This window comes from Ammospiza nelsoni, chromosome 19 (genome assembly GCF_027579445.1).
Source record: "Ammospiza nelsoni isolate bAmmNel1 chromosome 19, bAmmNel1.pri, whole genome shotgun sequence".
NCBI classification, from domain to species: Eukaryota; Metazoa; Chordata; class Aves; order Passeriformes; family Passerellidae; genus Ammospiza; species Ammospiza nelsoni.
Window position 1 is genome coordinate 11,170,569 of NC_080651.1, and position 17,902 is coordinate 11,188,470.

At 50.3% G+C, this 17,902-nt stretch overlaps 1 protein-coding gene across 1 annotated transcript in view; it reads right to left on the bottom strand.

Moving 5' to 3' along the window:
• The window catches only part of SLC39A11 (solute carrier family 39 member 11), a 47,305-nt gene that overhangs the window by 28,917 nt on the left and 486 nt on the right, over positions 1-17,902 (bottom strand). Inside the window, exons 2-4 of the mRNA XM_059485983.1 lie at positions 16,936-17,049; positions 15,682-15,720; positions 11,067-11,225 (exon numbers count right to left, since the gene is read on the bottom strand). Of these exons, the coding sequence (XP_059341966.1) occupies positions 11,067-11,225; positions 15,682-15,720; positions 16,936-17,043 (306 nt within the window). The 5' untranslated portion in view covers positions 17,044-17,049. The remainder of the gene's footprint in view (positions 1-11,066; positions 11,226-15,681; positions 15,721-16,935; positions 17,050-17,902) is intronic.

Sequence of the window (17,902 nt, forward strand, 5' to 3'; positions counted from 1 at the left end):
GGTTGGGGACAATCTGTGCCAGTCCTGGTGCCCTCCCTGGGGTTGGGGACACTTTGTGCCAATCCTGGTGCCCTCCCTGGGGTTGGGGACAATCTGTGCCCGTCCTGGTGCCCTCCCTGGGGTTGGGGACAATCTGTGCCCGTCCTGGTGCCCTCCCTGGGGTTGGGGACACTTTGTGCCAATCCTGGTGCCCTCCCTGGGGTTGGGGACACTTTGTGCCAATCCTGGTGCCCTCCCTGGGGTTGGGGACAATCTGTGCCAGTCCTGGTGCCCTTGAGGAGAGCTCAGGACGATGCCAGCCCAGGCTGCTCTGAGTCATGCCAGCCCCGAGCCTGCAGGAGCCTTTAATTGGTGTCAGTGCCTTCCCATCACTGCGGGGAGAGCAGGAAAGGCAATGGCATTAATTAGTCGGTGGCAGTAATTAGTGTCTGCTGGAATAACCACGGGGGTTGATTAGTGCAGAAAGGGAGAGGCTTGGACAGGAAGAACTTGGAGGAAAAACAATTTTGGGATGTGGGAGCTCCCAGTGCTGCTGGAGTGGAGTCTGGGGCTGGCCTGAGCCTGGTGGAGAAGAAAATGAGGGGGAAAAATATAATTTATGTAGGAAAAGAGGTGTCCTTTGTGTGGGAAAAAGGTGTCCTTCATGTGGGAAAAAATATGTCCTGTATATGGGAAAAAATATGTTCTTTACATAGGAAAAAAAGGGATCCTTTATATGGGAAAAAAATGTCATTTATATGGGAAAAAGGGATCCTTTATATGGGGAAAAGGGGATCCTTTTTGATATAAAATAGGCATTCTTTTAGATTTAAAAAAACATAATAATAATCCTTTTAGGGAAAGCAAGGGTTTGGGATCACATCCCGCTCCAAAAAGGGATTGCTTTTGGTATTAAATGGGTATTGTTTTAGTTTTTTAAAAAATGTATCCTTTTAGGGAAAGCAGGGATTTGGGATCACATCTCCCTGAAAAAGGGATCCTTTTTGATATAAATGGGTATTCTTTTAGATTTTAAAAAAAGTTATCTTTTTAGGGAAAGCAAGGATTTGGGATCACACCCCCCTCAAAAACTGGATTGTTTTTGATATAAAATGGCTATTCTATTTTTTTTTTTTTATTAGTATCCTTTTAGGCAAAGCAAGGATTTGGGATCACATCCCCCTGAACAAAGGGATTCTTTTTGATACAAAATGGGTATTCTTTTAGATTTAAAAAATAATAATAATAATAATCCTTTTAGAGAAAGCAGGGATTTGGGATCACATCCCCCTGAAAAATGGGATCCTTTTTGATATAAAATGGGTATTCTTTTAGGTTTTAAAAACACATAATGATTTTAGGGAAAGCAGGGAATTGGGATCACATCTCCCTGGAAAAAAGGGAACCTTTTTTATAAAAATGGGTATTCTTTTATATTAAAAAAAAATAAAAGTATCCTTTTCGGGAAAGCAAGGATTTGGGATCACATCCCTGAAAACAGGGACCCTTTTTGATACAAAATAGGTAATTTTTTAGATTTTAAAAAATGTATCCTTTTAGGGAAAGCAGGGATTTGGGATCACATCCCCTGAAAAAAAGGGGCACAGGGAACATCAGGGACCATCACTGACACCCAAACCAGGCTTTTGTAACCTCAGCCACACCAAAACAAAAGCACAGCAATGTTTTCCCTTCTCTGGCCAGAAAAAAAAAACAAACAAGAAAACCAAACAAAAGCAAACCAACCCCATCCCTGCAGCACCAGGAGGTTCCTGTCACTGTCACCAACTCCTGCCCGCCAGGAATCCTGGAAAAACCCCAAGCACAACCAGCAAAATTCATTTTTGCAATGGAATAAAATGGGAATTATTGGGAATAATTGCCCCAAGCAGAGAATCTGAGCCCAGCAAAACCAGTCAGGGTGGAGATCACTCCCAGCTTGTGCTGGGAGGAAATTTGCCTGTTCCAGCCACAGCCAGACCTCGAGGGGGATTTTCTGAGTTTTATTTTATTTTCCTCACACCCCCTGCACTCTCAGAGGGGTTTGTGCCCCACAAAGTGAGATTTTAATTGAGATTTTAATAACCAATGTGTGCCGGGAGATTTGCCTGTTCCAGCCACAGCCAAAACTTGAGGGGGATTTTCTGGGGGGGCTTTATTTTATCCTGGGGGGATTTTTATTTTATCCTTGGGAGTTTTTATTTTCCTTACACCCCCTGCACTCTCAGAGGGGTTTGTGCCCCACAAAATGAGATTTTAATTGAGATTTTAATAACCAGTGTGGGCTGGGAGATTTTTTGCCTCTTCCAGCCATAGTCAGACTTGGGGGGGGATTTATTTTATCCTGGGGGATTTTTATTTTCCTTGCACCTCCAGAGAGATTTGTGCCCCACAGAGTGAGATTTTAATTGTGATTTTAATAACCAGTTTATGCTGGGAGGAGATTTGCCTCTTCCAGCCATAGCCAAACCTTGAGGGGGGGGGGGGGGGGTTATTTTATCCTGGGGAATTTTTATTTTATCCTGGGGGAATTTTATTCATCCTGGGGGAATTTTATTCCTCGCACCACTTGCACCCTCAGAGGGGTTTGTGCCCCACAAAATGAGATTTTAACAGAGATTTTAACAACCAGCTGGGATCACCAGGAGCTGTCCTGCACACATTTGCCAAACCCTGGCCAGCCCCACCCCTTTTCCCACGTGGATTTTCACGGGATTTTTGCCAGGGTGAGAGGGAAAAGCAAACAAACCTTCAATTCCCAGCTCGTCCCTGCCCAGTTTTCCCTCGTGCGGAGGGGAAGGCAGCTCTGGGAGCTCTGGCAGGATGCACAGGGCTCGGGCAGCATCCATCAGCCCCAAATGAAGAGGCAGCAGCGCTAAATTGCATTATTTTAACACACGGCTTCCTCTGGGTGCTCAGGCAGCCCTGCAGACGTGAGGAGAGCGCAGCACAGCCTGGGAGAAATGACCACCGACTCCTCATCAGCCCAGAAAGGTTGGTTAAAAATATACAATCAAAATACAATAAAGAAAAATACAATAAAAATACCAAAAAATACAATAAATATACAAAAAAAAAAACACAATAAAAATAATTAAAAAAAATTACAACAAAAATACAATTTAAAAAATACAATAAAAATACCTGGTTACTACTGAGAATTTTGGGTTTTCTGTGCTGCCAGGCACTGACCCCCAAGACAACACTGCATTGACGTGGAGAAGCTTCCAGAATTCAATTCTAAAACTGAAATTATGGAAAGGGGGGAGGGGGTTCATAGAAGTGTGTGACATCAGAGGGTGAAAAACCTCAAAGTTTCAGGGTTTAGAATATAGTACTAAATTATATAGATAGTAATAGAATATATAGTAATAAATTATATATATAGTAATAGAATATATAGTAATAAATTATATATATAGTAATAGAATATATAGTAATAGAATAATAAAGTCATAATATACAGTAGTAAAGCAAGCTGGAGGTTTTAGGGCCAAGGTTGCTCCTTCTTTTTCCCCTTCTCCATGGGTTTGGGTGGTTTTGTGTAATTGGATAAAAATCCACATTGTGCGCCACAGGTACTTAGTTAAAGAGTTAAAAATAAAAATAGTTTAGGTGTAATTTCTTAATTAGACAATTTATCTTTAAAAAAAACTTGTAGAAAGAAAGACAGGGCTCCATTTTTAGTCTGTGCTGCAGAACTGAGGGTTTGTGAGATTGTGACAGGGATAAGAACCAATAAGCACCTGAGTCCCAACAAGAAATATCCTCTTGAAATAAAAATAAAAAGCATAAAATGAATAATATGAAAAGAAATAAATAATAAAAAGTATAAAATAAATAAAAATAAAAGTTAAAAATAAAAACATTAAATAAATAATATAAAAAAATAAAATAAAAAGCACAAAATAAAATCTAAAAAAGCATAAAATAAAAAATAAAAATAAGAAGCATAAAATACATAATATAAAAAGAAATAAATCATAAAATAAAAATAACTAAAAAACATACAATAAATAATAAAAGAAAAAATTTAAATAGAAAATTTAATAAATAATAAAAAATAAAATAAAATAATACTAATAAAAATCATAAAATAATTAATAATAATAGTAGCAAATTAAATAAAAATAAATACAAATGAATTTATTAACAAATGAATAAAAATAATTTAAAGAGCAGAAAAATCATGCTTAATAAAAAGCAGAAAAAGCAGCAAAAGCTCCCGGTGAGTCAGAGCTGGGATTCCCCCAGCAGCAGCTCCTGCAGTGACAGAGCCTCCCCTGCTCCTCCTGACACCCTAATGGCAGGTTTGCCTTTCCTGAGGGGGAATTAATTGGGGCTTGTGCTCTGAGCAGCCTCAGACAGGGCTGGGGAGCAGCAGAGCCGGATAAACAGGGGGTGGTGCGGGAGGGATCGTCCCCTGCTCCTCCTGCTCCTGGGAATGCTCCCGGGCCAGGCACAGATGGGGAAAACGCAGGGAGCAAAGGCTGGGCCTGGACGGGGGAAAAACAGGGAATGTCAGGGCCAGGAGGAGGAGGAAAAAGCCCGTGGAATATCAGAGCAGGAGGGAGAAGCCCAGGGAATGTCAGGGCCAGGAGGAGGAGGAAAAAGCCCGTGGAATACCAAAGCAGGAGGGAGAAGCCCAGGGAATGTCAGAGCCAGGAGGAGGCAAAAGCCCAGGGAATGCCAGAGCCAGTGGGGGAGAAAAGCCCATGGAATATATCAGAGCCAAGAGGAGGGAAAAGCTCATGGAATGTCAGACCAGGAGCGGAGAAAAGCCCATGGAATATCAGACAAGGAGGAGGGAAAAATCAGGAAGGGAAAGCCCAGGGAATGTCAGAGCCAGAGGGGGATAAACCCATGGAATAGCAGGGCCAGGAGGAAGGAAAAGCCCACGGAATATATCAGAGTCAGGAGGAGGGAAAAGCCCATGGAATACCAGAGCAGGAGGAGGGAAAAGCCAGGAGGGAAAAGCCCAGGGAATGTCAGACAAGAAGGAGGGAAAAGCCCATGGAATATATCAGAGTCAGGAGGAGGGAAAAGCCCATGGAATACCAGAAACAGGAGGGGAGAAAAGCCCAGGGAATGTCAGAACCAGGAGGAGGGACAAGCCCATGGAACACCAGCAGCCTTGCCAGCAATTCCTGCTCCTGGGAAGGAGGCTCAGGATGGAGAGGGGAAGGATGATGGAGAGGGGAAGGATGATGGAGAGGGGAAGGATGATGGAGAGGGGAAGGATGATGGAGAGGGGAAGGATGATGGAGAGGGGAAGGATGATGGAGAGGGGAAGGATGATGGAGAGGGGAAGGATGATGGAGAGGGGAAGGATGATGGAGAGGGGAAGGATGATGGAGAGGGGAAGGATGATGGAGAGGGGAAGGATGATGGAGAGGGGAAGGATGATGGAGAGGGGAAGGATGATGGACAGGGGAAGGATGATGGACAGGGGAAGGATGATGGACAGGGGAAGGATGATGGACAGGGGAAGGATGATGGACGGGGGAAGGATGATGGAGAGGGAAGGATGATGGACGGGGGAAAGATGATGGACAGGGGAAGGATGATGGACGGGGGAAGGATGATGGAGAGGGGAAGGATGATGGACGGGGGAAGGATGATGGAGAGGGGAAGGATGATGGACGGGGGAAGGATGATGGACGGGGGAAGGATGATGGACGGGGGAAGGATGATGGACGGGGGAAGGGTGATGGACGGGGGAAGGATGATGGAGAGGGGAAGGATGATGGAGAGGGGAAGGATGATGGACGGGGGAAGGATGATGGAGAGGGGAAGGATGATGGAGAGGGGAAGGGTGATCGACGGGGGAAGGGTGATGGACGGGGGAAGGATGATGGACGGGGGAAGGATGATGGAGAGGGGAAGGATGATGGACGGGGGAAGGATGATGGAGAGGGGAAGGATGATGGAGAGGGGAAGGATGATGGAGAGGGGAAGGATGGAGAGGGGAAGGATGATGGAGAGGGGAAGGATGATGGACGGGGGAAGGGTGATGGACGGGGGAAGGGTGATGGAGAGGGCTCTGTGCAGAGCAGCAGCTCATGGAAGGAAGGATGAAGAATTAAACCAGGATTTCTGTCCCTGTTTCTCCCAGAGGGATTTCCCACCCCACCAAAGTGCCCCAGACCCCACACACCTGAGCAGGGCGGGAGGGACTGAACCCCAAATCCCAGCTCAGAACCAGGAGCTCTGCAGCTCCAGCCCCAAATAAAGCTTTTATCAAATGCCTGACACATAATGAGAGAGAATCCTAATTAAGAGCAGCTGACAAATTGCACTGCGGCAGTAAATAAGCCTTTACCTCCATTAATAAAACAAAATGCTCGGGTAGAAATTAGGATAATTAGCATTTTGTGGGGGTTTTGGCAAATAATTCCAGCCTACCCAGCCACACTGGATCCCGAGCACTAAAGTGCTGCCCAGGGGTGGGAAACAGCCAGGTTTTCATGGATAAAGATGGAAAAATAAAACCTTTTGAGGTTCTGAGTCTTTTACAGGATCCCATGAGTGGGTTTGGTGGTCAGGGATTTTCATGGCAGAAATCACCTGGGACAGGAGACAGGGATCAATCCCTCATGGATCTATAAACATATATATATGTATGTGTATATATATATAAATATAAAATTATAAATGTGTTTATATATAATTATATATTATATCTATATATTTTATATACATTATATATATTTTCTATATGTGTGCATATATATAAAATCGTATATGCGTATATATAATGATATATATTATAAAAATTTATATTATTTATATTTTATATAGATCATATTTATTATGTACACTATATATTATATATGTGTATATATATAATTATATATGTATATATATAATATATATAATTATATATATACACTATATTTTAATATACATTATATATATTTAATATTCATTATATATTTTTATGCATATATGTGTGTATATATATATGTATATATATGTGTATATATGTGTGTGTATGTATATATATGTGTATATATATGTGTATATATGTGTGTGTGTATATATATATATATGTATATGTATGTATATGTATATATAAAACCATATATTATAAATTAATTAAACCCCTGCCCAGGTAACTCTGGGTTATTCAGAGATAAAAGAGAAGGAGGTTTCCCAATGGGAGGCTTTGCTACATTCCCAAAAACCCCAAAGTTTTTCCCTCCCAGAGCCAGATCCCTCCTTGCTCCCCCAGCCTGTGGAAAAGGGCCAGGGCTGCACAAAACCAAACAAACACCGGGGCTGCTGTTTGTTTTGCCCTGAGCAAAGGAAATCTGAGCAAAGCGGGGAATTCCTGCCTGCCCTGGGGCCGAGATCCACCAAAATCCAAATCTGGGAGCCCCAGGGGCTGCTCTGCACCCAAAGCCACCCTGAGAATGCCCCGGGACGGCTCCTGCGGGCTCACAGAGAGCGGTGACACCACCCGGGGCGGAGAAAAACCCTCTGAGAACCCCCAGGGCCACCCCAGCCACGTCCCCAAGTGCCACAGAGCCTGAAACCCCTCAGGGATGGCGTCTGCAAGCAAGCCAGCCTTATTTTCTGTGAATAAAATCCAACCAAAGCAGGAATTATCTGTGAATTTTCCATGATCACCAACCTCGATCCATAATCATGAAAGATAACTCTGCTGAAATCCTGACAGCAATCCTATTTCGTGTTTCTTTCAGCATGTTTTGATAACATTACTTTTGCCCTTTTATGGCTTCTTGTGGGGCATTTCCTACAATATTTCGTAGGAATATTTTGGATTTCCTACAATATTTTTGTAGGAAAACACTAAATATTTTGTATTTCCTTAATTTCCCCACAGCATTAAATTTAATTTAATCCAATTTAATATTCTGGGGACAAAAGAAGAGTACAAAAATGGACTTTTTTTGGTTGTGTCACTTTATTCTCCATATTTTGGGCCAGCTCCTGGTGCTGCAAATTTGCACCTGGAGATGAAAATCCAGCAGGGAATGCCTGAAACTCAGAGCCAGGGCTGGGGAATCCTCTGGAGCACATCCCAACCCCAATAAACCCCAAACTGTGAACAAGCAGCACATCCCAACCCCCAATAAAACCCCATAAAACCCAATAAAACCCCAAACTCTGAACCAAACCCACCCCAGGCAGCAGAGCTGCACGACAGCTCTGAAGGATGGGAATAATAACACTTAATTCCAGCATTCTTCTGCCTTTCAGCAGACCCAAAATAGCTGCTGAGCCATCAGGGACCTGCTGCAGTCAATTTTTAAAGTAAACTTTCCCTCAGAGAGGTTTTGGCTTTGGCAGGGAAGATGTGCTGAGCCCCAAACCCTTTTTAGGAAAGGCACCAGAGGCTCACCCAGCACCATCAGCACCCAAAAAAAACCCATTTAAAGGAAAAATCAGGTTAAAACTGAGGTTCCATGCCAGGAAATCTGGGGAAATGAATTTTTTCCAAAGCCCTGGGACATGTTTGTGCCCTCCAAGTGCCCCCAAATCCTCTGGGGAGCTTTGCCAACCCCACCAGCATCCCCTGCTCAGCTGGAGGATGAACAAACACCCGGGGGAAAGGCAAAGATAAAGATGGGAGAGATGAAATCTGCTTTTTGTGAGGGATGGAACGGCTCCAGCTGCTGGGAGCTTAACCCTTCCCATGCCAGAGCAAACCCCAAACACTGGGGTGCTCCAGGAAAACCCTTCTGGGCTGACAAGGAGTCAGTAAAAGCTTTTAGAGGTGGTTTTTATCCAGCCTGGAGCTGTGCCCAAATTCCCATCCTGCAGTGCAACCTCTGTTCTCTGCCCAAAACATCGCCAAAATATCCCAAATTCCCATCCTGAATGAGAAACATCTGTTCTCTGCCCAAAACACCCCCAAATTCCCATCCTGAAGGTGCAATCTCTGTTCTCTGCCCCAAATATTCCTAAAACATCCCCAGATTCCCATTCTGCAGTGCAATCTCTGCTCTCTGCCCAAAACACCCCCAAAATATCCCAAATTCCCATCCTAAAGGAGAAACATCTGTTCTCTGCCCAAAATATTCCTAAAACATCCCCAAATTCCCACCCTGCAGTGCAGCCTCTGTTCTTTTCAAAATATCCCCAAATTCCCATCCTGAAGGTGCAACCTCTGTTCTCTGCCCCTAAATTCCCATCCTAATTTCAAAAATATAATAATTTGGAAGGAAGGCAGGAAGGAATTTAGGAAGGAAGAAATTTAGGAAGGAAGGAATTTAGGAATTTAGGATGGAATTTAGGAATTTAGGATGGAATTTAGGAAGTTTCCATTTTCCATTTCAGGGCAGGCTCCTGCCTTCCTCAGCACACACCTGGCTTTCAAACCAGGACAGAGTGACCCCACAACACCCAGCAATTCTCCTCCCAGCTGACTGAGCTGTGACCCCTCTCCAAAACCCAGGGAAAGCAGAAGGTTGGTGCTACAGCCTCCTAAAACCTCCCCCTCCTTCCTCATAACCACAGAGCAGGAAAATCCCACTGAACTCAACATGAAAACTGAAAGGATCTCCTTGGAAATGTGGAAATTCTTCCCTGGCTGCACCATTGTGAAAACTGAAAGGATCTCCTCGGAAATGTGGAAATTCTTCCCTGGCTGCCCCATTCTGGTGCTGGCAGCTGCAGGAATCCAGCAGCTCCCCATTTATTTGTATTTTGAGCAGCAGTGCCGGGGCTGGCAGCTCTGCCAGTGCAGCCCCTGGGACACAGGGAGGTCACACCTGAGCTGTGAGAGAGGAGCTGCCAGCAGGAAGGACAAAGGCACGAGCGTGAAAGGGGAAAAACAGAGAGATTATAAAAATATAACAGAGCTCAGAGAGTCTGAACTGCATCCAGCACTGCCAGAGCCAGGCAGGGCTCAGGGAAATCACAAATTGATTAATCTGGGAGAGAATTCACCATGCCCAGCTACCAGCTGGTGTTCTCTGCAGCTGGAGGAAGGGCAGGAATGCCCAGACTGGGAATTCCCAGTGTCAGCACTGGGATGAACCCCCAAACTGGGAATTCCCAGTGACAGAACTGGGATGAGCCCCCAAACTGGGAATTACCAGTGACAGAACTGGGATGAGCTCCCAAACTGGGAATTACCAGTGACAGAACTGGGATGAGCCCCCAAACTGGGAATTCCCTCTGACAGCACTGGAATAATCCCCCAGCCCCACAATCCCACAAATGAACACTGGGATGATCCCCCAAACTGGGAATTCCCACTGATGAACCCTGGCATAAGCCCCCAGCCTGGAATTTTCACTGATGAACACTGGGATGAGCTCCCAAACTGGGAATTCCCAGTGACCAGGACTGGGATGATCCCCCATCCCACTCACCAGCTCTGGGATGACACCCCAGCCCCCCAATCCCATAAAAGAACACCGGGGTGACCCCCAGCCCCACAATCCTACTGATAAACACCGGGATGACCCCCAGCCCCACAACCTCACTGATGAACATTGGGATGAGCCCCCAGCCCCACTCACCGCTCTGGGATGATCCCCCAGCCCCACAGTCCCACTGATGAACACTGGGATGAGCCCCCAGCCCCACAGTCCCACTGATGAACATTGGGATTAGCCCCCAGCCCCACAGTCCCACTGATGAACACTGGGATGATCCCCCAGCCCCACAGTCCCACTGATGAACACTGGGATGAGCCCCCAGCCCCACAATGGCACTGATGAACACTGGGATGAGCCCCCAGCCCCACAGTCCCACTGATGAACACTGGGATGATCCCCCAGCCCCACAGTCCCACTGATGAACACTGGGATGATCCCCCAGCCCCACAGTCCCACTGATGAACACTGGGATGAGCCCCCAGCCCCACAGTCCCACTGATGAACACTGGGATGATCCCCCAGCCCCACAGTCCCACTGATGAACACTGGGATGAGCCCCCAGCCCCACAGTCCCACTGATGAACATTGGGATTAGCCCCCAGCCCCACAGTCCCACTGATGAACACTGGGATGAGCCCCCAGCCCCACAATGGCACTGATGAACACTGGGATGAGCCCCCAGCCCCACAGTCCCACTGAGGAACACTGGGATGAGCCCCCAGCCCCACTCACCAGCTCTGGCAGCAGCAGGTCGGCCCCGTAGACGAACGCTGCCCCCAGGGCAAAGCCAGCGGCCACGGGGAAGAAGGAGAAGGCCCCAAAGGTGCCGGACTCCTGGGCCAGCTCGATGGCAGGGGCCAGCAGGGACCAGTAGGAGGCTGCCAGCATCACCTGGGGACAGGAGGGGAGCAGTGAGACCCACGGGGCGGGAGGGAAGGGAATCCCAGAGCAGGAACGGTGTGGGATGCAGGGATCAGCAGAGCCCAGAGGGGGCTGGGGAAAGGGACCCCAGCTGTGCCCTGCAACCCAGAACCCCAGGAAATCCCCTGGGCAGGGGGCTCAGAGCCCCACAATGGTGTGGGCTGGAAAAAACCTCAAAGCTCATCCAGTGCCACCACGACAGGGACACTGACACTGTCCCAGGTGCTGCCAGCCCGGTCCAGCCTGGCCTGGGCACTGCCAGGGGCAAGAACAGCTGCTGTGGGCACCTGGAACAGTGTCACAACACCCTCAGTGGGGATTCCTGCCAGTGTCCCAACATCCTCACTGGGAATTCCTTCCCAATTTCCATCCCAAACCTCCTGCCAGTGCCCCAACACCTTCCCACAGAATTCCTCCCCAACTCCCAACCCAAACTTCCTGCCAGTGTCCCAACACCATCCCACAGAATTCCTCCCCAATTTCCAATCCAAACCTCCCGCCAGTGTTCCAACACATTCCCAGTTTTCACCCCAAAGCTCCTGCCAGTGTCCCAACAGCATCCCAGAGAATTCTTTCCCAATTTCCACCCCAAAGCTCCTGCCAGTGTCCCATGAGCTTCCCACAGAATTCCTTCCCAACTCCCAACCCAAACTTCCTGCCAGTGTCCCAACACCATCCCACAGAATTCCTCCCCAATTTCCATCCTAAATGTCCTGCCAGTGTCCCAACACCATCCCAGAGAATTCCTTCCCAATTTCCAATCCAAACCTCCCGCCAGTGTTCCAACACATTCCCAGTTTCCACCCCAAACCTCCTGCCAGTGTCCCAACCTTCCCGATTTCCACCCCAAAGCTCCTGCCAGTGTCCCAACCTTCCCAATCTCCACCTCAAATCTCCTGTCGACATCCCAAGAGCTTCCCAGAGGATTCCTTCCCAACTCCCAAACCTCCTGCCAGTTTCCCAACACCTTCCCGGGGAACTCCTCCCCAGCTCCCACCCCAAACCTCCCCTCCTGCAGCGCCAGCCCAGCCCAGGGCTCAGGGCAGAGCAGGAGGCAGAGCTGCCTGTGTCAATCTCAGCGCTGAGGGTGAGCAAGAGCAGCGGGGCTGTCACGCCAGCCTGCAGCAGGGCTGTCACACCTCATCCTTCAAATGCCACCTCCTGTGACAAACAACCACGCAGCCCAGCGGGAGAGGCTGGGAGGGTGCTGCTGTCAGCTCGTGTGAGCATCTCATCTCGTTCCTGCACAGCAAACAGAGCTCAGCCCCCAGCTCTGCCAGGATCCCACAGCTCAGGGCTCCAGGGCAGTGCTGACACAGCTCTGAGCCAGCCGCAGGAAAGGGAATTATTCCATTTATTCCGTTTATTGCGTTGATTCTGGCAGCCCCAGGGGCTGGGAGGGTTTGTCACAGATTTCCAGAGCACCCCGAGGTGCCAGGGAGCCCCTCAGCAGCTTCTCCTCAGCCCAGCCCTGAGCCCAGGGCGGGATTTGGGGATTTAGGAGCTCCCAGGGCTCAGCTGATTTAGGATCCCCTGGAGCTCCTGCCCACCTGCTCGGAATCCCTCCAAACCCAACAGGATTTAATCCCAAACCTCTCCCAGGGCTGGCACCTCCTTCCACAGGGATCCAGTGCAGGGATCCCCCAAATTCTGCCCCCCAAACCCAGGGATCCTGCAGGGCCCCCGTGGCTGGGGAGCCTCGTTTGGAGTGAAAATTCAGAAAGGAAAAAGGAAAAAGGAAAAAAAAGGGGGAAAATGTGGATAAATTGAAGTGGGATGTACATCTCAGTGCATCCCAGTACAATTTATCCACAGAGCCAGGGCTGGGCTGCAATTAAATCCCTGATTAAATCAGGAGGGCCTGGCCTCCCTCCTGTGGGATCCCTGGGATGGGGTGGGGACACCAAGGGACACTGGGGAGCAGGAAATGCTGGAAAAGGAGTGGGAAAGGCAGGTGGAGGATGAAGACATTGGCAGGGCACTTTCCTTGCCAAACTTTTCCACTTGGCTTCATGGAAGCTCCATTAAGCAGAGCTGAGTGAGCTCCTGGAGCTGTTTTAGGGAATGTTTGATCCCAGGGTGCCTGGGGAGGGTTCAGGATGATTTCCTGCTCCATTTGGGACAGGGGAAAAACCAAAGCGCAGCCCAGGCAGAGGGAAAGCTGCAGGTGTTTGTTCCTGGTGGCTGAGCCCAGCCCTGCAGCACCACAGAGAAAAAATAAATTAACAAAAAAATTTTAAAATCTCATTTAAGGATATCAAGATTTAAGAGAAAAAGCAGAATTTGCCATCAGATGCCCCAGCAAGCAAAGCTTTGTCTCTATGGAAACACAAAAGCTCAGAGCTCCTGCCTGCAGAACTGGGATCAGCTGGGACTGCAGAGGGAACTGGGGCAGGGAAAGGCACTCCCAGTACAGCCCAGTACAGCCCAGTTCCATTTATCCACGTGCCCAGGCTCACCCCAGCACACCCAGAGCAGCTGCAGGGAAAAAAGGGGGAAAATGAAAGGGGAAAATGAAAGGGAAAAAAGGGGGAAAATGAAAGGGGAAAATGAAAGGGGAAAAGGGGGGAAAAGGAAGGGGAGAAAAGGGGGGAAAGGAAAAGGAAAAAAGGAGGGAAAGGAAAGGGAAAAAAGGGGAGGGAAAGAAAGGGAAAAAAGAGGAAAAAAGGGGGGAAAGGGAAGGAAAAAAGGGGAAAAAAGGGGGGAAAGGGAAGGAAAAAAGGGGAAAAAAGGGGGGGGGGGGGGAAGAAAGGAAGGGAAAAAAGGGGGAAAGGGAAAGGAAAGAAGGAAAAAAAGGGGGGAAAGAAGAAGGAAAAGGGAGGACAAGGAAAGGCTCCTTGTGTTGTTGAACCCTTTTGAGGCAGGGAAAAGGTGCAGACCCAGCTGTTGGCCAAGCAATGGCAACAGTGCCCAGCTGGGAAAACCCAAACTCAGGGGGATCCTGGTGTCCCCAATGCCCCCTGGCCCCTCCAGGCACAATCCCCCTCCTGCTCTGGGCGCTGCCAGCTGGCAGAGCTGGGGGCACAGCCAATGTTTGCAGGAGCTCAGCCACACCTGGGCCGGGCAGGGCTGGCTCTGAGCTGTGCCAGGGGCACCTGGTGGCCTCAGCAGCTCCTCATCCTGCTGGGATCCCTGCAGAAACGTCAGCCCAGGGATCCCCCACAGCCTCCAAAGGGGGACAATACCCACCCTGCAGGGAGCACACACAGCCCCTGGCACACAGGTGACACAGGGCACAGCCAGGTGACACAGCCCAGCACACTGGGAGCACTGGGATGGGCTGGGGGCTCTGTGCCTGCCTGGATTTGTGCTTGAAACCCTCAGGAGCAGAGAGAAGGCAGAGCTGCAGCTCTCCATGGAGGCTGCGTGTGCAGTGTGGGGCTCTCTCCTGGAGGATAAACCTGCAACTGTGGGGTTTGGGGGAGCTGTGCAGGGGTTTGGGGGAGCTGTGCAGGGGTTTGGGGGAGCTGTACAGGGTTTGGGAGCTGTACAGGGGTTGGGGGAGCTGTACAGGGTTTGGGAGCTGTACAGGGTTTGGGAGCTGTACAGGGTTTGGGAGCTGTGCAGGGGTTTGGGGAGCTGTGCAGGGGTTGGGAGCTGTGCAGGGGTTTGGGGAGCTGTACAGGGGTTTGGGGAGCTGTACAGGGTTTGGGGAGCTGTGCAGGGGTTTGGGGAGCTGTGCAGGGGTTTGGGGAGCTGTGCAGGGGTTTGGGAGCTGTGCAGGGGTTTGGGGAATGCGGGGCTGGCACTGGCCCCACCCAACTCATTAAATCCCCTTTGTTTCCCTCATTAATTATCGAGTCCAGCTGCTGGGGCACCACCCCCAGAGCACATCCAGGCGCCCTCCAGCACCTGCAGGGTGGGGCTGAGCAGCTGGACTCGATAATTAACGAGGGATTTAATGAGTCTGGGTGGGGCCCCAGCACCTGGGCAGTGCCAGCCCCGCATTCCCCAACCCCTGCACAGCTCCCCCAAACCCCTGCACAGCTCCCCCAAACCCCTGCACAGCTCCCAAACCCCTGCACAGCTCCCCCAAACCCCTGCACAGCTCCCCCAACCCCTGCACAGCTCCCCCAACCCCACAGTTGCAGGTTTATCCTCCAGGAGAGAGCCCCACACTGCACACGCAGCCTCCATGGAGAGCTGCAGCTCTGCCTTCCCTCTGCTCCTGAGGGTTTCAAGCACAAATCCAGGCAGGCACAGAGCCCCCAGGAATTGGGGAACTGAACTGCAGAGAGCCAAGGGGGCCTCGTGCCCATCCTGGTGCCACCTCTACCCTCAGCCCTTCCCTGCCCTCAGGGAATCACCCAAGGGATTTTAGCTCGAGTGGAGAACCAAACCAAGCGTGGAGGGGCTGCAGAGAGCGCGGGGAGGAGGAGGAGGAGGAGGAGGAGGAGGAGGAGGAGGAGGAGGAGGCTGCACTCACCCCTGCAGCAAAGCCCAGGCTCCCATCCAGGATCCGCCTCTGGAAATAAAAGCAAACAACAAAACCACAATGAAACCACCCTGAGCTGGTGTGAGGGCACTGCCCACAGGGCTGGGAGAGGGTGCCCAGGCTGGGGAGGGCTCAGGAGGGGATTTGAGCAGGAATTGTGCCCTGGCATGGCAGGATGGGGTGCCCACAGCAGCTGTGGGTGCCCCTGGAGCCCTGGCAGTGCCCCAATCCAGGCTGGCACTGGGGTTTGGGCACACCTGGGGCTGTCCCTGCCCCTCCCAGGGCAGGTTTCACCCCCTCCCCAAGGAAGAAATGCCAAGTGCTGCTCCAAGGGAGCCTCCCTGAGCAGGCAGCTCCTGAATAAAGCATCACAAGACCAAGGCATAAATAATGAATCCATCTCGGGCAATCGGGAGCACCCTGGCCAAGGAGGGCTCTAATTTTGGATCCAGGATGACTTGGAGCTCCTCACTCTGCTCCTTGTGAGCAGGGCCTGACCCAAATCCTGCCCTGGAAACCAGAGCCAGGTTAGAGGCAGGGGAGCTGCAGCTGCCCACAGAGCCCCAGGGGCACATTCACATTCCAGGCTCAGAAATTTGATTGTTGATTTTCCTTCCCCTCCTGGTGATGGCAGAGGAGCTGGGGTTTTGTTCTTCTTGCCCCTCAGAGCTGGGAGCAGGCAGGGAAAGCCGGGCAGGAGCAGGGCACAGCTCAGGTCCTGAGGGGTGCCAGGCCTCACCCGGCCCTGCACCGGGGTCCTGCGGGATCTGTGGGATCCTGGGGCTGAGGGGACGATTCCAGGGGTTCAGAGGCTGATCCCAGGGTCAGGATCTTGTGGGATGTGTGGGATCCCAGGGGCTGATTCCAGGGACTCAGGGGCTGATCCCAAGAGCTCACCTGACCTTGGATTGGGATCCTGTGGGATCTGTGGGATCCCAGGGCTCAGGGGCTGGTTCCAGGGGCTCAGGAGACACCCTAGGGTTGGAATCCTGTGGGATCTGTGGGATCCCAGGGCTCAGGGGCTGGTTCCAGGGGCTCAGGAGACACCCTAGGGTTGGAATCCTGTGGGACCTGTGAGATCCCAGGGCTCACCTGCCCTTGGACTGGGATCCTGTGGGATCTGTGGGATTCCAGGGCTCAGGAGTTGCCCCGTGGTTGGGATCCCGTGGGACCCAAGGCCCAGGGGCTGATTCCAGGGGTTCAGGGGCTGCCCTGGGGCTGGGATCTGTGGGAGCCCAGGCTCACCTGGCCTCTGGAGAACACGAACACCAGCGCTGACCCTGCTGCTGTCAGGGCCCAGGTGAGCAGAGTGCCCAGCAGTGCCTGCAGCCCTGGGCCCAGCCCCGGGATCATCCTGGCCTGGGAGAGAAAAACTGAATTGGGGGAACAGCCAGAGACCCCCAAACCCACCCAGACCCCACCCAGACCCCACAGCCAGCCCAACCATCCCCCCTAAGCTCCCTGTCCCCCTTAGGCCAGGCTTTGCAATCTAAGCTGAGCCCATCAGCAGCCAGCAGATCCCACCTGGAGCAGAACCCCAGCAGGTTTTGGGCTCACACCTCGCCCAGACCCCTTTTTGTGCCCCTGGTTTTCCTGGTGGGGAAGGTGAAACGCCTCCCAGCACCTCGGGAAAGGGGAAAGGGGCAACAAATCCCCGGGAAACGGGCAACAAATGCCTGGAAAAGGGCAACAAATCCCCAGGAATGGGCAATAAAAGCCGGGAAACGGGCAGTGAGCACCGGGAATGGCCCAGGGAGCAGCAGTGCCACGGAAATCCAGCCAGGCTGGAAATCCAGATGAATGAATTTATAACATACACCTGCATGGATATGTTTGTGTGCAAATAAATGGAATATACAGGCATTGATAGGTTTATATGTGAATATATATGAAATACACAGGGGTTAATAGGCTCATATATTAAATATACAGGGATTGATAGGTTTATATGTGAATATACACGAAATACACAGGGGTTGATAGGTTTATATGGGAATATACATGAAATATACAGGGATTGATAGGTTTCTATGTGAGTATATATGAAATAGACAGGGATTGGTAAATTTAAATGTGAATATTTATGAAATATACACACACCAGTGGCAGCTCCAAAGGCTCTCCCAGCCCCCAGCCCCCTCCCCAAGGCTTTTCCCAGCCCCTGCCCGGCTCAGACCCCGCGGATTTCCCATCTCAGCCCCCCCCAGGACGA